This window comes from Colobus angolensis, unplaced genomic scaffold (assembly GCF_000951035.1).
Source record: "Colobus angolensis palliatus isolate OR3802 unplaced genomic scaffold, Cang.pa_1.0 Scaffold381, whole genome shotgun sequence".
In the NCBI taxonomy this organism is placed as follows: domain Eukaryota; kingdom Metazoa; phylum Chordata; class Mammalia; order Primates; family Cercopithecidae; genus Colobus; species Colobus angolensis.
The window spans coordinates 609690-633428 of record NW_012117166.1 but is presented as its reverse complement, the minus strand read 5'-3'; the positions used below and the strand labels follow the sequence as shown (position 1 = coordinate 633428).

The 23739-nt window shown below is 53.4% G+C and overlaps 1 protein-coding gene across 1 annotated transcript; it reads left to right on the top strand.

Moving 5' to 3' along the window:
* The first annotated feature begins 2480 nt into the window (after positions 1-2480).
* On the top strand, positions 2481-22344 carry DCHS1 (dachsous cadherin-related 1). Its single transcript, XM_011954339.1, has 20 exons — positions 2481-4382; positions 9344-9532; positions 9630-9861; positions 10002-10238; positions 10584-11609; positions 11831-12024; positions 12232-12328; positions 12429-12586; positions 12793-13657; positions 13744-13983; positions 14078-14203; positions 14825-15034; positions 16002-16880; positions 17004-17117; positions 17289-17500; positions 17590-17744; positions 17938-18068; positions 18183-18466; positions 18807-18945; positions 19285-22344. Exons 1-20 carry the CDS (start codon positions 2595-2597, stop codon positions 21894-21896), a joined length of 9888 nt encoding a protein of 3295 aa, XP_011809729.1. The 5' UTR covers positions 2481-2594; the 3' UTR covers positions 21897-22344.
* Positions 22345-23739: the final 1395 nt, after the last annotated feature.

The window sequence follows — 23739 nt, the reverse complement described above, 5'->3', positions numbered from 1 at the left end:
TTTGTTTTCTGCCGTCAGTTATGGGAACCAGTGGAAACCTTTCATCAGGAGTGGTTTGGTGAGAGTTTTGTGGGTATCTCCAGTCAGGTGGAGATGGATCAGAAGGCCCAAGCCAGGAAGCGGAAGACCAGTGAGGAGCTGTTACAGGAATCACAAGGAGAGATGTTCGGACTGGGATGTGGCAGTTAGGAGAAACAGGAAAGACCTGAGACATGTCTAGTTGAAGTGGTGGGGTTTACGTGACTAATTGAAAATCAGGACTGAAGATAAGCAAGGACACAAGGAGAGCTTCTGGACTGCTAGTTGGACACCTGGATAGATGGTGGCCCTATTCACAGGAATAGGAATGGAGGAGAAGCAGTTTGAGGTGATGGCTGGGGATACTAAAGCCCAGTATATGGCTGGACATGTGTCTCCAGGGCTCTTCAGAGCTGGAGCTGGAGATTGGAAAGTCATTAGCAAATAGATGGCACATAAAAAATGATTGATACATTTGAACTGAAGGCATGGGAGTGGGTAAGATCACCCAGGCAGAGTGTGGAGAGTGGGAAAAGACGCTGCCCAGGACTGAACCCCAAGAGCACCAGTTGTGAAGGAGTGGGCAGAGGAAAAAGAACTTGCAAAGGAGATGGAGGAGTGGGCAGGGAAGCATGATGGAAATAAGAGGTGGGGTCACAATGTGAAACCTAAGAGAAGAGATTTTAAGGAGCCAGTGATCAGTGTTTCAGTGTTCCAGAATGACCCAATAAAAGGAAGATAAAAAGGTGGCCGCCAATGTAGAACATGAAGATGTTTGGAAGCTTAGTGAAAGCAGTGTCACAAGAGAGGAAGCCTCACTGCATAAAGGGAGGAGAGTGTGAGAAGTGAGAAAATGGGGGAAATGAAACAACCTTTCAGAAAGGGCTGTAGCTTCTGAATGTCCCTCTTCCCTCTGGTGACTACGTCCCATCTTCAGTCTTTGCTCTCACTTATCCACAGATTCTTCTCTCACTTACTCACTAAACTAAGGGGCTCTAGGGTATTTCTTTCCTGATCTTAAGCATCATTTGAAACCCTGGCTCCCTTTGGACCCAGAGGAACCACCCCTTTTTGGTCCCTTGCCCTGCCTCTTTTTCTTTCTGAGCAGTTAAGGACACCTTTATCCAGCTGGTAGTTCAGGTCAGAAATGTGGGCATCATCCTTGACTTCTCCCAATCCTTCATCCTCTGCCTTCAAGCAGTCAGCAGGCCTGGCCTCTCTACCTCCTGAACCCCACCACAGACCTATCCACTTCTTGCCATGTTCATTGCTTACACTCATCCAAGTTACCATCAAAGCAGTGTCATCTCCTGGATGCCCATAAGTGCCTCCTCACTGTCCGATCTGCATGATCTTTGCTTTCCAAAGGACTGCAATAGCCATCTTCACAAAATATAGGTCATATTCTGGCACTCCTCCTTGAAGTGCTTTAGTGGTTTCCATTTGCCTTTAGGATAATGTCAGAATCTTTAATGCAGCTTACAAGTCCCTGTCTTGTTTCATACCCTCTGCCCCTAGCACTATGCTTCACACACATGCCCCCCCACCCCACCCCACCCCACCCTCAGACACTCTGAGCCCCACCTTAACTGTGGGTTCCAAGTCTTTCCACATTCTGCTCACTCTTCTAGAATGTCCTTCTCTCCTTTCTATGTCCCCTTCTCTGGCCACCATTGCCTAGCTAGCGCTTAGTCATTTAGATCTCAACTTCAATGTCACTTCCTAAGCAAAACACGGGCTCCCTGACTCCCTGCCTGTGTTGCTTCTCTTATATTCCTCCTTGCTCTATGTACGTCTTCTTCACAACTCTTATCACACTTGTAATTACTTGTTCAACTCATGGACTGTAAGCTCTCTGAAGCCAGAGGCCATTTCCTTTATTCACTGTGGTATCATCAGTGCCTCCACTTTGTAGGTGTTCAATCTCTTATTGAATGGAGAGGGGAGTAGGGAAGTAGAGCTAAGGGAACAACATCATTCCTTTCTAGCAGAGTTGGGGGTGGGGAGAGAGAGAGAGACTTGAGCATATGTAGTACTGATGGAAAACTCCAGGAGAGAGGAAAAGGTTGACAGTTCAGGAAAAGTTACCAAATACATGGTTATAGAGGCTGGAAGAAGCGAGTATTAATTCTGGATGAGAAGAAAATGAGAAAAGAATGTCCATATTTTTAAGCCTAGAAATAGGAAGAAGGGAGTTTGTGGGCATTCAGACCTAAAAAAAATAGGATGCAGAAAAATCTGCTGAGGGTAGGAAAGGATGGGATCTGCCAAGGAGAAGACTGGAGTGGCCCCAAAGAGTCTTGAGGCAGAGATCCATGTGGCCCAAGATGAGTGTGAGTCAGCACAAGGGTCTGCTGGGGGCTGAGCATGTCTGAATATTGATGTGGCCTTGTCTACATTATCTGGACTGTTGATCCTTCCTCTGTCATGACCTGTTTCCTTCTGTTTTCTCCCAGGTCAAGGAGTCTGAGCTGCAGCCACTGCCCCAGTGGGACCTGACCCAAAGTCTGAGGTCAAGCTGGGCCCAGAGCCTGGCCTGGAGCTGGAGCCCAAGGCACAGCTGGACTACCCTTGTCATGCAGAAGGAGCCGGGCATTGTGCCTTCCTGCCCTGGCATGAAAAGCCCCAGGCCCCGCCTCCTGCTACCATTGCTGCTGCTGCTGCTGGGAGCTGGGGTGCCAGGTGCCTGGGCTCAGGCTGGGAGCCTGGACTTGCAGATTGATGAGGAGCAGCCAGCGGGTACACTGATTGGGGACATCAGTGCGGGGCTTCCGGCAGGCACGGCAGCTCCTCTCATGTACTTCATCTCCGCCCAGGAGGGCAGCGGTGTGGGCACAGACCTGGCCATTGACGAACACAGTGGGGTCGTCCGTACAGCCCGTGTCTTGGACCGTGAGCAGCGGGACCGCTACCGCTTCACTGCAGTCACTCCTGATGGTGCCACCGTGGAAGTTACAGTGCGAGTGGCTGACATCAATGACCATGCTCCAGCCTTCCCACAGGCTCGGGCTGCCCTGCAGGTACCTGAGCATACAGCTTTTGGCACCTGCTACCCACTAGAGCCTGCTCGTGATGCAGATGCTGGGCATCTGGGAACCCAGGGCTATGCGCTATCTGGTGATGGGGCTGGAGAGACCTTCCGGCTGGAGACACGCCCCGGTCCAGATGGGGCCCCAGTGCCTGAGCTGGTAGTTACTGGGGAACTGGACCGAGAGAACCGCTCACACTATATGTTACAGTTGGAGGCCTATGATGGTGGTTCACCCCCCCGGAGGGCCCAGACCCTGCTGGACGTGACACTGCTGGACATCAATGACCATGCTCCGGCTTTCAATCAGAGCCGCTATCATGCTGTGGTGTCTGAGAGCCTGGCCCCTGGCAGTCCTGTCTTGCAGGTGTTCGCATCTGATGCCGATGCTGGTGCCAATGGGGCTGTGACTTATGAGATCAACCGGAGGCAAAGCGAGGGTGACGGACCCTTCTCCATCGACGCGCACACGGGGCTGCTGCAGTTAGAGCGCCCGCTCGACTTTGAGCAACGGCGGGTCCATGAACTGGTGGTGCAAGCACGAGATGGTGGGGCTCACCCTGAGCTGGGCTCGGCCTTTGTGACTGTGCATGTGCGAGATGCCAATGACAATCAGCCCTCCATGACTGTCATCTTTCTTAGTGCAGATGGCTCCCCCCAAGTGTCTGAGGCCGCCCCACCTGGACAGCTCGTTGCTCGCATCTCTGTGTCAGACCCAGATGATGGTGACTTTGCCCATGTCAATGTGTCCCTGGAAGGTGGAGAGGGCCACTTTGCCCTAAGCACCCAAGACAGTGTCATCTATCTGGTGTGTGTGGCTCGGCGGCTGGATCGGGAAGAGAGGGATGCCTATAACTTGAGGGTTACAGCCACAGACTCAGGCTCACCTCCGCTGCGGGCTGAGGCTGCCTTTGTGCTGCACGTCACTGATGTCAACGACAACGCACCTGCCTTTGACCACCAGTTCTACCAACCTGAGCCCCTGCCTGAGGTTGCGCTGCCTGGCAGCTTTGTAGTGCGGGTGACTGCTCGGGATCCTGACCAAGGCACCAATGGTCAGGTCACTTACAGCCTAGCCCCTGGCGCCCACACCCACTGGTTCTCCATTGACCCCACCTCAGGCATTATCACTACAGCTGCCTCACTGGACTATGAGTTGGAACCTCAGCCACAGCTGACTGTGGTGGCCACAGATGGTGGCCTGCCCCCTCTAGCCTCCTCTGCCACAGTTAACGTGGCCCTGCAAGACGTGAATGATAATGAGCCCCAATTCCAGAGGACTTTCTACAATGCCTCGCTGCCTGAGGGAACCCAGCCTGGAACTTGCTTCCTTCAGGTGGGTAGGCCTGGCACATAGCAAGATACAGTTGGGGGCATCTGAGAGCCACAGGGGACCTCAGAGCAGGAACAAAGTCTTACAAGGTCATCTATTGATGGTGACTTATGCTAGAGGGTTCTGCCCTATGTTGTAAGCTCCAAAATCTGTGCAGAGGGTGAGGGTTAATGAGAAGATGAGAAAGCAGGGTGCAAGAGCTGAGGCAGATAGTCTTGGCAGGTGAGGAAATTAAGATTGGATCTAGTGGAGAAATGATCTGTGTTGTCAGGAAGTGAAAGTCTCAAAGCTGTTCTGCAGGGCAGAGATGGAGATTCTGCGTACCGATGTGGCTTCTGTTCCCCAAAGAAGACACCAGAATTTATGAGGCCCTCCATTTCTTGTCAAGTGCTGGGCTGTGCTGGAAGCAATCCTTATCCCTGCCCTCAGAGCTGAGCCTTAATAGGACACTTTGGATGAGACATGAGAATGAGAGATAGCAAGAATTATCTCGATATCCAGAGCAGGAAGTCCTCTCAGGGGAAGAGGCAGGAACCCCGGATAGGCTGAGAAAGACAGAGACTGGCTGCAAGTCAGGCCTGGAAAAGTGGAGGGAACATGAAACGGGAAAGGCACTCTGACCAGGCTGCAGAAGTCCTTGAACACCAACACTGAGGGGTTAGGACTACTTGGAAAGCAAAAGAGCTCACTGAACTTTTTTTGTTGTTTTTTTGTTTTTTTTTTTGAGACAGAGTCTTACTCTGTCACCTGGGCTGGAGTGCAGTGGCGTAATCTCAGCTCACTGCAAGCTCCGCCTCCTGGGTTGACACCATTCTCCTGCCTCAGCGTCCTGAGTAGCTGGGACTATAGGAGCCTGCCACCACGCCCAGCTAATTTTTTGTATTTTTAGTAGAGATGGGGTTTCACCGTATTAGCCAGGATAGTCTTGATCTCCTGACCTCAAGGAGCTCACTGAATTTCTTTGATCTGGGAAGGGAATGATCAGGTTTGGTTTTATTAAGTTAGCTATCTGGCTTTAAGGGTGATTGGATCAGCAGGTGTGTGACAGATCATTCCTTCATTCGTATGTTCAAGATTTTATTTACATACTGTAAGCCTGGCACTGTGCTAAGCCCAGAGAACAAAGAAAAGAGACAGTCCTATTCCCAGGGTGGTCACAGTCTAGATAGGGAGACACATCAGTAACTAGTGCTGCCAGCAGGTGGCATATAAATGCTGTGGAAGCCCAGAGGAGGGGCCTTGAAGGACTAATGAAACTTTACCAAATGGATAATATGAAGTGTGCAGACCAGAGACTCCAAGCCTAAGGAAAGAGCTGCTGAACAAATACCAGGACGTGTTCAGGAGATTGTATTGTTCAGGCTGGCATCAGCTGTACTGATGAGAAAGAGTCAGGGGAGATGAGACAAGACAGTAGATAGGAGCCAGGTCACAAATTCAACTTTATCTTTAAAATCATAGGGAGCAAGTGAAGGACTCTAAGCAAATCTGATATGTCTTTTAGAAAGATTGCTTTGACTGCACTGTGGAGTATGGCTGCAGAAGAGAGGATAGGGAGGGCAGGGAGTCCTCTTAGGAGGCTGGTTCTTGGTGTCCTTATGTCACCAAACTCCACCAGACTCCTGAACATCTCCTCACGGCATAGACTTCCAGGCTAGCTCTGGGCCTGGCTGACCTCTTGTCCTCTGGCCAGACTGTGCATATTTGCTCGCCTGCTGCTGTGCAGCTCCACCACCCACTCTTCCATGTGTTTACTCTCCTTCTTGGCCAGGACCAATGGGTTATGGCTTCCAGACTTCTCTCTTCACTAGTGCCTGAAGCAAGAGGGCAACTCTCCAGGTGGTTTCCTGGAGTTTTTACTATTAGTAACCATAGGGAATGGGGGGTAAAAATGACCATTTGGGGTTTACAACTGTTACAAGAAGTCTTTTTTTTTTTTTTTTTGAGACGGAGTCTTGCTCTGTGCCCGGGCTGGAGTGCAGTGGCCGGATCTCAGCTCACTGAAAGCTCCGCCTCCCGGGTGTACGCCATTCTCCTGCCTCTGCCTCCCGAGTAGCTGGGACTACAGGCGCCCGCCACCTCGCCCAGCTAATTTTTTGTATTTTTTAGTAGAGACGGGGTTTCACCGTGTTAGCCAGGATGGTCTCGATCTCCTGACCTCGTGATCTGCCCGTCTCGGCCTCCCAAAGTGCTGAGATTACAGGCTTGAGCCACTGCGCCCGGCCGTTACAAGAAGTCTTAATGTTTGATTTATTCAGTATAAATGTATTGAATGTCTACCATGTGCCAGTCACTGTATTAGAGACATGGAATATAGTCATGAAAGCATCACTCCCCTCATCTTAAGGAGTTTATAGAGGGGAGATTCATGAGAAAAGAAATAGTTTCATTCCAATAAAAAATTTCCATTTGGGGATATATATGAGGTACAGATAGGCAGTATGAGTGCTTTCCCGAAAGAAGGGACCCTTGAGTTGAGACTTAAAGAATGAGCAATTTATGAGAGTATCAGATGGGGGAAGGCTTCCAAGCAGAGGTGAGGTGCACAGAGGTGTGGGAGGGCCCAACTTGTTCAAGGGCCTACTAGGGGTTCAGGATATCTGGAGTTAAGACTGGAGATGGGAGGGTGGGGGATGAGAGTGCAGGGAGGCTCAGTCAAGTCAGAGGGTTTGAGCTTTTTTCTATAGGGAATACTGAAGATTTTGAGTAGAGGAGCAATATTATCAGATTTGTTTATGCAAATGGTAGTCAATGTAGAGCAGTGGTTTATAACCATGGGAGACTTTGCCCCCCAGAAGGGATATTAGCAATATCTACAGAAATTTCTGATTGTCACAACTGGTGGTATACTATTGGCATCTAGTGGGTAGAGGCCGAGAATGCTGCTAACCATCCTGTAATGCACTTGACAGCTCCCATAATAAAGCATTATCTGGTCCAAAAGGTCAGTAGTGCCAATGTTGAGAAACCCTGGTGTAGAGTACAGATCAGAGGGTCAGACCTCTATAAGAAGGCAGTCAAAATAATGCAGGGGTGCAATAACTCAGGACAACTCAGGCCTAAGTCAGAATGGTGATAATGGTGATGGAGAGGAACAGACAAATAGAGTTAATGAGGACTTACTTAATCCCTGGTTGATTGATATAGCAGGTGAGAAAAAGGGAAGAACTGATTTCTGGCTTTAGCAACTGTGTGGATGGAAGAATCATTAGAGCAGGTTTGGAATGATCATGAGTTTAGTTTTGGGCTGGTTGGATTTAGGGTGCCTGTGAGACATCCAAGTGGAGGTGCTGAGCAGCCATCTGGATGTACAAGTTTGGAAATCTCAGAGGAGTGGTCTAGAGTGAAAGTATAGACGATGGTTGAAGTAAAAGACAAGGCCCTGAGAAGTGTGTGAAGTGAGAAGAGGCCAAGGAGAGATTCCAGGGAACAGTGTCTAAGAACAGGCAGATAAGGGGAGATGGAGGAAGACTGGCAGTGGTGGTGGGGGAAGCAGTGGGTGGAGAAGCAGGAAAAGTAGTGTCAAGAAGTCACAGCAGGAGAGATGGGCATGGTGATGCATCCTTGTAATCCAAGCCACTCAGGAGGCTGAGGCAGGAGGATTACTTGAGCCCAGTAGTTCCAGACCTGCCTAGACAACATAGTGAGAGCCTGTCTTACAAAATAAATAAAGGCCAGGCACAGTGGTTCACGTCTGTAATCTCAGCACTTTGGGAGGCCAAGGTGGAAGGACTGGCTGAGGCCAGGAGTTTGAGACCAGCCTGGGCAACATACTGAAAACTATCTATGCAAAAAATAAAAAAACTAGCCAGGCATGGTGGTGCACACCTGTAGTCCTAGTTGTTCAGGAGGCTGAGGCAGGAGGATTGCTTGAGCCCAGGAGTTCAAAGTTGCAGTGAGCTAGGATCACACCACTGCACCCCAGACTGGGCAACAGAAAGCCTGTCTCAAAAATAAAATTAAATAAATAATTTATGTTTTAAAAAGTCAAAGCAGGAGGTACACCTGGGAAGGAGGTTGGGATGGGCATATGGAGTAAGTTTGGAGGCTGGTAGGAAGTTTAGAGAGTTCACAGATAAATGTCTTTCTTTTCTCCTTAAAATAGTGCATCTGATGAGAGCAAAGGATGGGATGGGGGCAAGAGGAGAGGGATGAAGTTTATTATGGCTTTGGGGCAGAAGGGGAGAGGGAGCTGACCAAGGTCGGACTGAGATGCTGAGCTGAGAATCTGCTGAAAAAGGAGACTATATTTGCAGTGAAACCTCTGAGCAGGGGTTGTGCAGGCCAGGAAATTCACTTCTGCCTTGCTCATTTCCAATCAGTGGCCCCTGTGCCTTTTGGGTCACTTCCTGACAACTTCCCCAGACCACTGTTTATTGCTTTCCTCCTGCAGCGAGTCAGAGGGCAAAGGTCATTAACAGCTTCTGGAGATGGTGCCGCAGCTGTACTGCTGCCTGCCAGGATTGATGCAGGGGAAGTCTGTCTCCTGGGATATCGGGGCCCACAGCCACAGTAGAGAGTTGGAGCAGAAGCTGTTTCCAGGGTTCAGCCATGGCAGGGTCTCGGTGTCTCTCAGGAGGCTAAACAATGCACAGGTCATTTCTATGAAGGGTCTGGGCAACAAACAGAAGTCCTTGGCCAGCTTTCTCTCTAAGCACATTTTCTGGCTGAGAAAGGGGAACTCTCCAGCTTCCTGTTGCAGCATATCATGACCCTGAGGTCCTTATATCCACAAAGAGCACTTTGTCACAGGCTACAGTCGTCAGTACCAGCTAACCCACTATTGAGGGCCTAATGTGTACCCAATGTATAAAACTTAGTGTGAAAGAAGGTTTTGTTACAAAGCAGGATCATCAGACTGTCGATTTACTCAGTGAAAAAAAAATGGGTAAAGCACCTACTGTGTACCTTGCACTGTACTAGGCAAAGAAGAGGGGACACCACTCACCCCAGTCTCTCCCTAGGTGACAGCCACAGATGCGGATAGTGGCCTATTTGGCCTCCTCTCCTATTCCTTGGGTGCTGGACTTGGGTCTTCCGGATCTCCCCCGTTCCGCATTGATGCCCACAGCGGTGATGTGTGCACAACCCGGACCCTGGACCGTGACCAGGGGCCCTCAAGCTTTGACTTCACAGTGACAGCTGTGGATGGGGTGAGTCAGTAGACCATGGGTAGGTTGGGATGTTGGGGTAGAGCACTCACCGGGGCCAGACAAGGCTCACGCGACCTGTGGCTGCATGTCCCACCAGGGAGGCCTCAAGTCCATGGTATATGTGAAGGTGTTTCTGTCAGACGAGAACGACAACCCTCCTCAGTTTTATCCACGGGAGTATGCTGCCAGTATAAGTGCCCAGAGTCCACCAGGCACAGCTGTGCTGAGGGTGCGTGCCCATGACCCTGACCAGGGGTCCCATGGGCGACTCTCCTACCATATCCTGGCTGGCAATAGCCCCCCACTTTTTGCATTGGATGAGCAATCAGGTGAGGATCCTCCCATTCCTGGGGCCTTCCCCCAGGTCTCCCTCCCCACCTGCCTAAATGATGTCCTACCCACCTCTTCCATAACCTTTCTGGCCCTAGTAAGTTTCATTATATATTTCTGCTTCTATCCTTCCTCCCAGGGCTGTTGACAGTAGCTTGGCCCTTGGCCAGACGGGCCAACTCTGTGGTGCAGCTGGAGATTGGGGCTCAGGATGGAGGTGGCCTACAGACAGAACCCAGTGCCCGAGTGAACATCAGCATTGTGCCTGGAACCCCCACACCACCCATATTTGAGCAACTACAGTATGTTTTTTCTGTGCCAGAGGATGTGGCACCAGGCACCAGTGTGGGCATAGTCCAGGCACACAACCCACCAGGTATCATTTAGCTTTATACCCACTTGGTGCCAGACCCAAATACCCCAGTATAACCCTCCAGCACCATCTGAAGGTACCTTAGAGTATCACAGTGCAGATAGCCCCAGAGTATAAAACACTCTGGTACCAATGCCCAGCACCTCCTTAGGCACGGTGCAGGCACACTGCTTCATGAGGCACAGGAATGTCACCTCAGTGCCAGCCAACTTCTTTGCCAACCCCTACCCCTCCTCCTAATATTTTGAAAGGCATGGGTGTGGGCACTGCCCATTCCTTCTTGGGATCAGAATCTGGGTCCTGACTCAATAAGGGACTTTTTCCTGATCCCGTTTTCGTCCTCCCTAGGTCGCTTGGCACCTGTGACCCTTTCCCTATCAGGTGGGGATCCCCGAGGACTCTTCTCCCTAGATGCGATTTCGGGGCTATTGCAAACACTTCGCCCTCTGGACCGGGAGCTACTGGGACCGGTACTGGAGCTGGAGGTGCGAGCAGGCAGTGGAGTCCCCCCAGCTTTCGCTGTAGCTCGGGTGCGTGTGCTGCTGGATGATGTGAATGACAACTCCCCTGCCTTTCCTGCACCTGAAGACACGGTATTGCTACCACCAAACACTGCCCCAGGGACTCCCATCTATACACTGCGGGCTCTTGACCCCGACTCAGGTGTTAACAGTCGAGTCACGTTTACCCTGCTTGCTGGGGGTGGTGGAGCCTTCACCGTGGACCCCACCACAGGCCATGTACGGCTTATGAGGCCTCTGGGGCCCTCAGGAGGGCCAGCCCATGAGCTGGAGCTGGAGGCCCGGGATGGGGGCTCCCCACCACGCACCAGCCACTTTCGACTGCGGGTGGTGGTACAGGATGTGGGAACCCGTGGGTTGGCTCCCCAATTCAACAGCCCTACCTACCGTGTGGACCTGCCCTCAGGCACCACCCCTGGAACTCAGGTCCTGCAAGTGCAGGCCCAAGCACCAGATGGGGGCCCTGTCACCTATCACCTTGCAGCAGAGGGAGCAAGTAGCCCCTTTGGCCTGGAGCCACAGAGTGGGTGGCTATGGGTGCGGGCAGCGCTGGACCGTGAGGCCCAGGAGTTGTACATACTGAAGGTAATGGCAGTGTCTGGGTCCAAAGCTGAGTTGGGGCAGCAGACAGGCACAGCCACTGTGAGGGTCAGCATCCTCAACCAGAATGAACACAGTCCCCGCTTATCTGAGGATCCCACCTTCCTGGCTGTGGCTGAGAACCAGCCCCCAGGGACCAGCGTGGGCCGAGTCTTTGCCACTGACCGAGACTCGGGACCCAATGGACGTCTGACCTACAGCCTGCAACAACTGTCTGAAGACAGCAAGGCCTTCCGCATCCACCCTCAGACTGGTGAGCACAGAGACCCAAATCCTGAGACCCCATAACCTTATCCCCAGCCTGGTGAACATCCAGACAGTATTCCCAACCCCCAGCTCCCATCTCACCCCTGAGAATGAGAATTTAGCCCTGGCATTCCCTCCCCCACTCCCCAAACCCCAGCTTCTTAGGTGCAGGCCTCAGGCTCTGCATCCCTAAATATCTTGTACATGATCCCCTTCTTGCACTCCCAGGAGAAGTGACCACACTCCAAACCCTGGACCGTGAACAGCAAAGCACCTATCAGCTCCTGGTGCAGGTGCAGGATGGAGGGAGTCCATCCCACAGCACCACAGGCACTGTGCATGTTGCAGTGCTTGACCTCAACGACAACAGCCCCACCTTCCTGCAGGCTTCAGGAGCTGCTGCTGGTGGCCTCCCTATACAGGTATGTGAAGTGGCAGGACTTTGTCCTGAAAAGTGTGAGAGGGAGTAGGGATCTCCCCATAGAGCTGTAGACGTAGGTAAGAGACTGCCTCCTGGATCGGGTGTGAGAGCCGAAAAGAGGTTCTGCCTGCCCACAGGTGAGGGAAGCTTTATCCTGAGTTGTCTGAAGAACAGGAAAGAGACAACTAGGTGAGTTGTGTTCCCACAGGTACCAGACCGCATGCCTCCAGGAACACTGGTGACGACTCTGCAAGCGAAGGATCCAGATGAGGGGGAGAATGGGACCATCTTGTACACGCTAACTGGTATGGGAGTGGAGAGAAGAGAATTGGTGGGTGATGGCATGCCCTCATGGCCTGCCCAACTCTGGACCCCAAGCCCTCATCTTCCTCTGCCTGTCCCCAGGTCCCGGCTCAGAACTTTTCTCTCTGAACCCTCACTCAGGGGAGCTGCTCACTGCAGCTCCCCTGATCCGAGCAGAGCGGCCCCACTATGTGCTGACACTGAGTGCTCACGACCAAGGCAGCCCTCCTCGAAGTGCCAGCCTCCAGCTGCTGGTGCAGGTATGGCTGCCCTTCCCACAGTCTGCCCACCTCCCCTTGGCTACCGCTGTAGGTCCCCTTCAGTAGCTCCAGCTTCATGGGAGTCCTTGGGCTCCAGTAGTAGTAAGGTTACTCTGACCACTCTTTCCTACCACCTGGGAAGCCAGCCCAGATCTCCTTTTACACTGGCCCTCACAATTCTGTTCTTCCTCCCCGGTACACAACAGGTGCTTCCCTCAGCTCGCTTGGCCGAGCCGCCCCCAGATCTCGCAGAGCGGGACCCAGCGGCACCAGTGCCTGTCGTGCTGACGGTGACAGCAGCTGAGGGGCTGCGGCCCGGCTCTCTGTTGGGCTCGGTGGCACCGCCAGAGCCCGCGGGTTTGGGCGCACTCACCTACACACTGGTGGGCGGTGCCGATCCCGAGGGCACCTTCGCGCTGGATGCGGCCTCAGGGCGCTTGTACCTGGCGCGGCCCCTGGACTTCGAAGCAGGCCCACCGTGGCGCGCGCTCACGGTACGCGCTGAGGGGCCGGGAGGCGCTGGAGCGCGGCTGCTGCGAGTGCAGGTGTGCGTGCAGGACGAGAATGAGCATGCGCCCGCCTTCGCGCGCGATCCGCTGGCGCTGGCGCTGCCCGAGAACCCGGAGCCCGGCGCAGCGCTGTACACTTTCCGCGCGTCGGACGCCGACGGCCCCGGCCCCAATAGTGACGTGCGCTACCGCCTGCTGCGCCAGGAGCCGCCCGTGCCGGCGCTTCGCCTGGACGCGCGCACCGGGGCGCTCAGCGCTCCGCGCGGCCTGGACCGAGAGACCACTCCCGCGCTGCTGCTGCTGGTGGAAGCCACCGATCGGCCAGCCAACGCCAGCCGCCGCCGTGCAGCGCGCGTTTCTGCGCGCGTCTTCGTCACGGATGAGAATGACAACGCGCCTGTCTTCGCCTCGCCCTCACGCGTGCGCCTCCCAGAGGACCAGCCGCCTGGGCCCGCGGCGCTGCACGTGGTAGCCCGGGACCCGGACCTGGGCGAGGCCGCACGCGTGTCCTATCGGCTGGCATCTGGCGGGGACGGACACTTCCGGCTGCACTCAAGCACTGGTGAGAGTTTGGTTGAGGGTGAGGGCGAGGAAGGTGCTGATGTGGAGTGTTGAGGTCCCCACCAACCTGCCTTACCGCTCACCTAGGAGCGCTGTCCGTGGTGCAGCCCTTGGATCGCGAACAACGAGCTGAGCACGTACTGACAGTGGTGGCCTCAGACCACGGCTCCCCGCCGCGCTCGGCCACTCAGGTCCTGACCGTCAGTGTCGTTGACGTCAACGACGAGGCGCCTACTTTCCAGCAGCAGGAGTACAGCGTCCTCTTGCGTGAGAACAGCCCGCCTGGCACATCTCTGCTCACCTTGCGAGCAACCGACCCCGACCTGGGTAAGACCTCGGGGGATGAATTATGAGTGGGATGGACTGGGACAAGAAAGAGCGTTTTTACCCTCTGATCGCCCTCCATGCTGTCCCTCCTCAGGGGCCAACGGGCAAGTGACTTACGGAGGCGTCTCTAGCGGAAGCTTTTCTCTGGATCCTGACACTGGTGTTCTCACGACTCTTCGGGCCCTTGATCGAGAGGAGCAGGAGGAGATCAACCTGACAGGTACATGTTGACAGCACCCCAAAAGCCTGAGTGAGGTGTTGTAAACACCAGTATTACCTGGACAGAATACCCAAAGTACTACCTTCTAGAAGTTTTTGCCTAATGCCACAAAGCTCCTGTTACGTTTTTGGACCCTTTTGGGGAGTCAAGAGTTTGGCAGGGTGCAAGGTGAACTGACTTCTAGACTGCCACAACTGTGACCATACAAATTCTAAAATGCATAATGTCACAGCTATGCCCTCCAGGCCTCCCTCAGATACCGCAGCCATTTAACAGAGGAGCATATTGATACTGAATATTGGAGAGGTCAAGTGACTTGCTCAAGCTCATGCAGCTTGGAAGTGGCAGGGTTGGGACTTGAACCCAGATCTTTTCATACCTCATTTAGTGCCTTTCCTGTTATACCACCACTAGTCCAAGATATATCTTGCATGCACCAAGCATGGGAGGTAGGACACATGTATGTTTATGTATGTATGACACATGTGTGCCTGGGAAGTATGGAGAGATGGACATTTTCTGGTTTGTGTGCGCCTAATGAACATATATGACCACTATGTGGTGTGGATTTCTCCATGTGATGAGAGCAGACTAGACTTCATTGATTTTGCTTTCCCACAGTGTATGCCCAGGACAGGGGCTCACCTCCCCAGTTAACTCATGCCACCGTTCGAGTGGCTGTGGAGGATGAGAATGACCATGCACCAACCTTTGGGAGTACCCATCTCTCTCTGGAGGTGCCTGAGGGCCAGGACCCCCAAACCCTTACCATGCTTCGGGCTTCTGATCCAGATGTGGGAGCCAATGGGCGGTTGCAGTACCGCATCCTAGGTGAGAACCTTCCCACTCCCACTAACTCAGCACCCACTTGCCTGGTTCTTGCTCCTCCTTGGCTGCTGTCAGCCTCAGTGCATGTGTCTGGGTCTCCTTTTCCCTCGTGATATCGTCCACCTTTTCCTTCATGCTTACACCCAGTGTATCTGGGTATCTCTTTCCATGCCCTTTATCTCCCTGTGTGTCTCTGTTTCTATCTTCCTATTTCTTTTCTTTCTCATTTGTTTCTCCCTGTAGAGCAGTCGTTCTCAAACTTTTTGGTCCCAGAAACCCTTAACACTCTTAATTTTTGAGAACCCTAAAGAGTTTTTATGTGGAGCATATCAGTATTTACTGTATTAGGTAATAAAACTGAGATGATGTTAAAATATGATTGTGAAACAAGCCAATGAAGTATACAGCTTGCCGGTATTTCTGTGTAAGCACAAGGAAATACTAAGATTTCAAGTAACAATTTGTTGGACAGTAATTAATTTCAGAGATTAAAGCAGGTATAACTGAAGATAGCCAGAACAAACTGAATCTCTGAAGACACACACATTCATGCTCTAAACTTTCTATCTAGAATATTCTAGAAAACACAAGAATACATAAGCACACATTCCATTAACCAAGACATTATGTCATCACATGTCATAGAGCATCTGCAAATTCTACTGTACATCTGTGAGATAACGAGAATAAAAAGGCCATATAATGGCTTAGTAGTGCTATGAAATAATTTTGATCTTATGCATATGAAAAGGACCTGGGGGACTCCTGGGGTTCCCAGACCACACACAGATGATACCAGCTGCTTTATAGTATCTTCTGTTACTTTCCATTTCTGTTTTTCTGTTTCTCTTCCTTTGTTTCATAAGTTCAGTTGCTTTTGTGCACATGCTCACTCTCTCTGCTGTTGTCTGTCAATCACCCCCATCCCCATGACACATGTATATTTATATGTGCATGCCCTTCTCTGCAGATGGGGACCCATCAGGAGCCTTTGCCCTAGACCTTGCTTCTGGAGAGTTTGGCACCATGAGGCCACTAGACAGAGAGGTGGAACCAGCTTTCCAGCTGAGGATAGAGGCCCGGGATGGAGGCCAGCCAGCTCTCAGTGCCACGCTGCTTTTGACAGTGACAGTGCTGGATGCCAATGACCATGCTCCAGCCTTTCCTGTGCCTGCCTACTCTGTGGAGGTGCCGGAGGATGTGCCTGCAGGGACCCTGCTGCTGCAGCTACAAGCTCATGACCCTGATGCTGGAGCCAATGGCCGTGTGACTTACTACCTGGGTGCCGGTACAGCAGGAGCCTTCCTGCTGGAGCCTAGCTCTGGAGAACTGCGCACAGCTGCAGCCTTGGACAGAGAACAGTGTCCCAGCTACACCTTTGCTGTGAGTGCAGTGGATGGTGCAGCTGCTGGGCCCCTAAGCACCACAGTGTCTGTCACCATCACGGTGCGTGATGTCAATGACCATGCACCCACCTTCCCCACCAGTCCTCTGCGCCTACGCCTGCCCCGCCCAGGCCCCAGCTTCAGTACCCCAGCTCTGGCTCTGGCCACACTGAGAGCTGAAGATCGTGATGCTGGTGCCAATGCTTCCATTCTGTACCGACTGGCGGGCACACCACCTCCTGGCACTACTGTGGACTCTTACACTGGTGAAATCCGTGTGGCCCGCTCTCCTGTAGTTCTAGGCCCCCGGGATCGTGTCCTCTTCATTGTGGCCACTGATCTTGGCCGTCCAGCTCGCTCTGCCACTGGTGTGATCATTGTTGGACTGCAGGGGGAAGCTGAGCATGGACCCCGCTTTCCCCGGACTAGCAGTGAGGCTATGATTCGTGAGAATGCGCCCCCAGGTGGGTTCCCAGCCATTTCTCCCAGATTCAAACTCCCAAATGGGCCGGGGTTGCCCATTGAAAATGTCCCCGAAACTCTCCCAGTCTCACGCTCGCAGTCCAACAATACCATTCTTTCTGCAGGGACTCCTATTGTCTCCCCGAGGGCTGTCCATGCAGGAGGCACAAATGGACCCATCACCTACAGCATTCTCAGTGGGAATGAGAAAGGGACATTCTCCATCCAGCCTAGTACGGGTAAGGAATAGGAGCAGGGGCTCTGTGCGGGACAGGCTACTGGGGAAGCAGGTTCTTTGCATCAGAGGAGCCTTTGATGGGTGAAGGGCTATCCTTGAGTAAGGGGTCTCAGAGAAGGAGGCTCCAGGGCAAGCAAAGGGAGCTGTCACTGATGCATTCTGCCTCCCCCAGGTGCCATCACAGTTCGCTCAGCAGAGGGGCTGGACTTCGAGGTGAGTCCACGACTGCGACTGGTGCTGCAGGCAGAGAGTGGAGGAGCCTTTGCCTTCACTGTGCTGACCCTGACCCTGCAAGATGCCAACGACAATGCTCCCCGTTTCCTGCGGCCCCATTACGTGGCCTTCCTTCCTGAGTCCCGGCCCTTGGAGGGGCCCCTGCTGCAGGTGTGGGGTGTGATGGAAAGATGGGGGACCAGGGCTAGTCAGACTTGTCTAGGGCCAGACCAGTCCCAGCAGCCTCCTACCCTCACCAGGTGGAGGCAGATGACCTGGATCAAGGCTCTGGAGGACAGATTTCCTACAGTCTGGCTGCATCCCAGCTGGCACGTGGATTGTTCCACGTAGACCCAGTCACAGGCACTATCACTACCACAGCCATCCTGGACCGTGAGATCTGGGCCGAAACACGGTGAGTCCTGGCCCTGTGGACCCAAGACCCTATCTTGGGCCTGTCCAGTTTAAAGCCCTGCCTTGAACCCATCTCAGTCCCTTGGCCACATCCTGAATTCCCCAGCCCTAAGGTCTGTCCTGAGTCCTCCTGGCCCTACCCAGAGTTCCCCCTTATTGCCATGCCCCACCTGATGATTGTGCTTTGCACCCAGGTTGGTACTGATGGCCACAGACAGAGGGAGCCCAGCCCTGGTGGGCTCAGCTACCTTGACGGTGATGGTCATCGACACCAATGACAATCGCCCCACTATCCCCCAGCCCTGGGAGCTCCGAGTGTCAGAAGGTGAGACTGGGTAAAGTGGGTGGCATAAAGGGTGGCAGAGAGACATTTTTCTCCGCCCTGCGGCTCAAGGTGGGGCTGTGTCCATGCCAAACACATTTGTCTTGTGTATTTCAGATGCGTTATTGGGCTCAGAGATTGCACAGGTAACAGGGAATGATGTGGACTCAGGACCGGTGCTGTGGTATGTGCTGAGCCCATCTGGGCCCCAGGATCCCTTCAGTGTTGGCCGCTATGGAGGCCGTGTCTCCCTCACGGGGCCCCTGGACTTTGAGCAGTGTGACCGCTACCAGCTGCAGCTGCTGGCGCATGATGGGCCTCATGAGGGCCATGCCAACCTCACAGTACTTGTGGAGGATGTCAATGATAATGCACCTGCCTTCTCACAGAGCCTCTACCAGGTATTGACACCCCTGGATCCACCTTCACCTGGGCCTGGGTTGTTCCTATTGGAGGGAAGTATCAGAGCTAGCAGCTGCTGAGGTGGGCTGGACGTTGGAGCTGATCTGGGAATGGGAAGGTCCCAAGTCCTGTGAACTACATCCTGGTTTTGCATCCTGTACCCACAAAGGGGAGAAGGTGGGCATTTCCCATTCGAATACTTAGGAGTAGGGGCTCCAAGTATTCCAAGTATTGGAATGGACACCAAGCAGGGCTCAAGGAAGCGAGCTCCAGAACAGGCTGCATGGACAGCAGGGCAAATGGGAAGCCTGGCCGTAAGCACTTCTCCTCACACTTCAGGTAATGCTGCTTGAGCACACACCCCCAGGCAGTGCCATTCTCTCCGTCTCTGCCACTGATCGGGACTCAGGTGCCAATGGTCACATCTCCTACCACCTGGCTGCCCCTGCTGATGGCTTCAGTGTTGACCCCAACAATGGTGCGTCTTTCCCAGGATCTGCCACTTGCCTTTGACTGTGTTACGCTACAATCTGACCTCATTCCTTGAATTTGTTACTCAAACTCTTTAACTCCTGGATGTCTGGCCCAGGGAGGACATTTCCTCTCCTCTGTCTTCATTGTAAGCCCCTTGTTGAGTGCATGTCTAGAAGCTGTTCCCTGAGCTGTGAATCCTTGAGGCCATCCCCTTGTCTCCCAGCAGATAGGCCATTCCCTGAGTCTGACTTCCAAAACCATTTCCTAGATCCTGAAGGGTCACTCTTCTGTTCACTCACAGCCTTTGCTGAATATGTTTCTTTCCCCTCCATTCTCATCTCAGGGACCCTGTTCACAATAGTGGGAACAGTGGCCTTGGGCCATGACGGGTCAGGAGCAGTGGATGTGGTGCTGGAAGCACGAGACCACGGAACTCCAGGCCGGGCAGCACGAGCCACAGTGCATGTGCAACTGCAGGACCAGAACGACCACGCCCCGAGCTTCACATTACCACACTACCGTGTGGCTGTTACTGAGGACCTACCCCCTGGCTCCACTCTGCTCACCCTGGAGGCTACAGATGCTGATGGAAGCCGCAGCCATGCCGCCGTGGACTACAGCATCATCAGTGGCAACTGGGGCCGAGTCTTCCAGCTGGAACCCAGGCTAGCTGAGGCTGGGGAGAGTGCTGGACCAGGGCCCCAGGCACTGGGCTGCCTGGTGTTGATTGAACCTCTAGACTTTGAAAGCCTGACACAGTACAATCTAACAGTGGCTGCAGCTGACCGTGGGCAGCCACCCCAAAGCTCAGTCGTGCCAGTCACTGTCACTGTACTAGATGTCAATGACAACCCACCTGTCTTTACCCGAGCATCCTACCGTGTGGCAGTACCTGAGGACACACCTGTTGGAGCTGAGCTGCTGCATGTAGAGGCCTCTGACGCTGACCCTGGCCCTCACGGCCTCGTGCATTTCACTGTCAGCTCAGGCGACCCGTCAGGGCTCTTTGAACTGGATGAGAGCTCAGGCACCTTGCGACTGGCCCATGCCCTGGACTGTGAGACCCAGGCTCGACATCAGCTTGTAGTACAGGCTGCTGACCCTGCTGGTGCACACTTTGCTTTGGCACCAGTGACAATTGAGGTCCAGGATGTGAATGATCATGGCCCAGCCTTCCCACTGAACTTACTCAGCACCAGCCTGGCCGAGAATCAGCCTCCAGGCACTCTCGTGACCACTCTGCATGCAATCGACGGGGATGCTGGGGCTTTTGGGAAGCTCCGTTACAGCCTGTTGGAGGCTGGGCCAGGGCCTGAGGGCCGTGAGGCATTTGCACTGAACAGCTCAACAGGGGAGTTGCGTGCACGAGTGCCCTTTGACTACGAGCACACAGAAAGCTTCCGGCTGCTGGTGGGTGCTGCCGATGCTGGGAATCTCTCAGCCTCTGTCACTGTGTCAGTGCTGGTGACTGGAGAGGATGAGTATGACCCGGTATTTCTGGCACCAACTTTCCACTTCCAAGTGCCCGAAGGTGCCCGGCGTGGCCACAGCTTGGGTCATGTGCAGGCCACAGACGAGGATGGGGGTGCCGATGGCCTGGTTCTGTATTCCCTTGCCACCTCTTCACCCTATTTTGGTATTAACCAGACTACAGGTGCCCTGTACCTGCGGGTGGACAGTCGAGCACCAGGCAGTGGAACAGCCACCACTGGGGGTGGGGGCCGGACCCGGCGGGAAGCACCACGAGAGCTGAGGCTGGAGGTGATAGCACGGGGGCCTCTGCCTGGTTCCCGGAGTGCCACAGTGCCTGTGACCGTGGATATCACCCACACCGCACTGGGCCTGGCACCTGACCTCAACCTGCTATTAGTAGGGGCTGTAGCAGCCTCCTTGGGAGTTGTGGTGGTGCTTGCACTGGCAGCCCTTGTCCTAGGACTTGTTCGGGCCCGTAGCCGCAAGGCTGAGGCAGCCCCTGGCCCGATGTCACAGGCGGCACCCCTAGCCAGTGGCTCACTGCAGAAAGTGGGCCGGGAGCCACCTAGTCCACCACCCTCTGAGCACCTCTATCACCAGACTCTTCCCAGCTATGGTGGGCCAGGAGCTGGAGGACCCTACCCCCGTGGTGGCTCCTTGGACCCTTCACATTCAAGTGGCCGAGGCTCAGCAGAGGCTGCAGAGGATGATGAGATCCGCATGATCAATGAGTTCCCCCGTGTGGCCAGTGTGGCCTCCTCTCTGGCTGCCCGTGGCCCTGACTCAGGCATCCAGCAGGATGCAGATGGACTGAGTGACACATCGTGCGAGCCACCTGCCCCTGACACCTGGTATAAGGGCCGAAAGGCAGGGCTGCTGCTGCCAGGTGCAGGAGCCACTCTCTATCGAGAGGAGGGGCCCCCAGCCACTGCCACAGCCTTCCTGGGGGGCTGTGGCCTGAGCCCTGCACCCACTGGGGACTACGGCTTCCCAGCAGATGGCAAGCCATGTGTGGCAGGTGCACTGACAGCCATTGTGGCAGGCGAGGAGGAGCTCCGTGGCAGCTATAACTGGGACTACCTGCTGAGCTGGTGCCCTCAGTTCCAACCACTGGCCAGTGTCTTCACAGAGATCGCTCGCCTCAAGGATGAAGCTCGGCCATGTCCCCCAGCTCCCCGTATCGACCCACCACCCCTCATCACTGCCGTGGCCCACCCAGGAGCCAAGTCTGTGCCCCCCAAGCCAGCAAACGCAGCTGCAGCCCGGGCCATCTTCCCACCAGCTTCTCACCGCTCCCCCATCAGCCATGAAGGCTCCCTGTCCTCAGCTGCCATGTCCCCCAGCTTCTCACCCTCTCTGTCTCCTCTGGCTGCTCGCTCACCCGTTGTCTCACCATTTGGGGTGGCCCAGGGTCCCTCAGCCTCCGCACTCAGCACAGAGTCTGGCCTGGAGCCACCTGATGACACGGAGCTGCACATCTAGCTGTGGCCCAGGCTGGGCCCCGACCTGGGATGCGCATAGTGTCCCCAATGCAGGTCCCACTCTGAGCCTGCCCTGGGCAGCCTCGGACTATGACTGGCTATGGGGAGGCCACCACCAGGCCCCAGCTCTCCACCCTGAACTCCCCAGCCCCCTCAGAGCACCAGGACCACAGAAGTCCTGTTGGTCACTGACCTGTGACCAGATCCAATGTGGGGAGAAATATGAAGGAGGTAGCAGCCCTGGGTTCTCCTCAGTGAGGGCTCCCTGCCCTGCACCAGCACCCTGAGATGGAGCTGAGACTTTATTTATTGGGGGTAGGGGGATGGAGGAGGTCCCTCCAACATGTTTGGACCCAGCTCCTTTGGGTTCCACTGACACCCCTGCCCCTGCCCAGAACCAAGTGCCAATTCTCACTCTGGAGCCTTAATAAACTGCAATTTGTATCCAGTCTCCAGCTTTGTTCTATAGAGATGACTGGAAGACACCTGGCAGAGTATTGTGGATACCTCAGGAGGCACAGAGGGGTGGTGGGGTGGGGATGGCACTGGGAGCTCAGGAGCCTAGCCTGAGGCTGATGATCACATCTCTCTGCAGCTAATCTTTTCCTTCTAATATGGGCAAGAGGCCAGCAGGGCCTTGAGAGGGATCAGTTGAGTGGGAGAGGGGATCTTGGGGATGACCAGCTCTAGGCTGGAAATTCTTTTTTAAAATAAGTCGGGGTGGGTACAAGAGCAGTCAAGGGGTTTATTTGTTTTTCTTGGGGCCACTAAATATCCACATTGTAATAATGGCTCAATTTGTTGAGCCTTTGTCATGTCAGGCTTTCTGCAGGTGGCAGTCTTGCTTCATCGCAGTGTAAACTTTCACAGTCATACAAAGGGATTTGGGAACCACTGGCGTAGACCGTTCTTTGGGGGAGCCAAGCTGTGAGGGAAAGGCAATTGGCCAATGTTTGAGAAGTTCATGGGACTGAGGAAATTAGAAAAAAAAAAGTGGTCAAAGAGAAATGTTTCTGAGCATGACGCTAGTAAATACAGCTCTAGGATCCAAGCTTAGTGGGAAACTGGAGGAATCAATGGACAGGAGGAAGTCAGATTAATAGGAGTGAGGAAAAACAATAGCTTGAAAAAACAGAAGGTTATAGTCTAAGAAAGGATTCTTTAATTATAATTTCAAAGGTAGAGCAGTTTTGAGAGATAGCAAGCCCAAGTGTAGCCATGGGACTGGTTTGCTTCAGTGAAGTGAAGGTAATGCTCCTTGGGTTTAATGAGATGAAGAAATGGAAAGTTAGGGTGTTGAATGGGTCTTTTACCTAGATAATTTGATCATCTAGGTCAAATGATCACAGGAATTGGGATGGAGAGAAAAGTGAAGTGCCGTAAGCTTCAGCGTGGGGATATGATCTATAGGTTAATGGATGTCAGTGGCCTGTAGGACAACAGCAAGAGTAGAGGGATCTATCTAAAAAGTATTGAGGTCAGAACAAGGGATTTCACATGAGTATAGGATTAATGGTTTTGGAAGTTAAAATGACACTGCTGACACCATCTTCCATATGGATTTTTTGGGGAAAATAATACTTAGGAAGACTGGAAGGGAACTGAATCCTCAGGGTTTTAACTCTCATTGAAAATCTTCTTGTAATGACCCCAATTCGAAGAAGTAAACTCAGACCTTGTGGGCTTTGAGTTACCATTAGAAAGAAGCAAAGGTCTATTTCCATTTTATCCACCTGAGCCCACTAAACAAGATGCAAGATTCCTCCGTGGCCCTTAGAACAAAGCTGATTTCCTTGAAAACCTTGGGAACCCATAATAAACAGGACCCCAGCTGATTGTAGATC

Bases quoted from the DNA above. Each gene is read 5' to 3' on its own strand.
- DCHS1 (XM_011954339.1), top strand. From the start codon at position 2,595: ATGCAGAAGGAGCCGGGCATTGTGCCTTCCTGCCCTGGCATGAAAAGC. The intron at 11,610-11,830 runs GTGAGCACAGAG...TTGCACTCCCAG, and splicing joins CCGCATCCACCCTCAGACTG to GAGAAGTGACCACACTCCAA. The intron at 18,069-18,182 runs GTGAGACTGGGT...TGTGTATTTCAG, and splicing joins GGAGCTCCGAGTGTCAGAAG to ATGCGTTATTGGGCTCAGAG.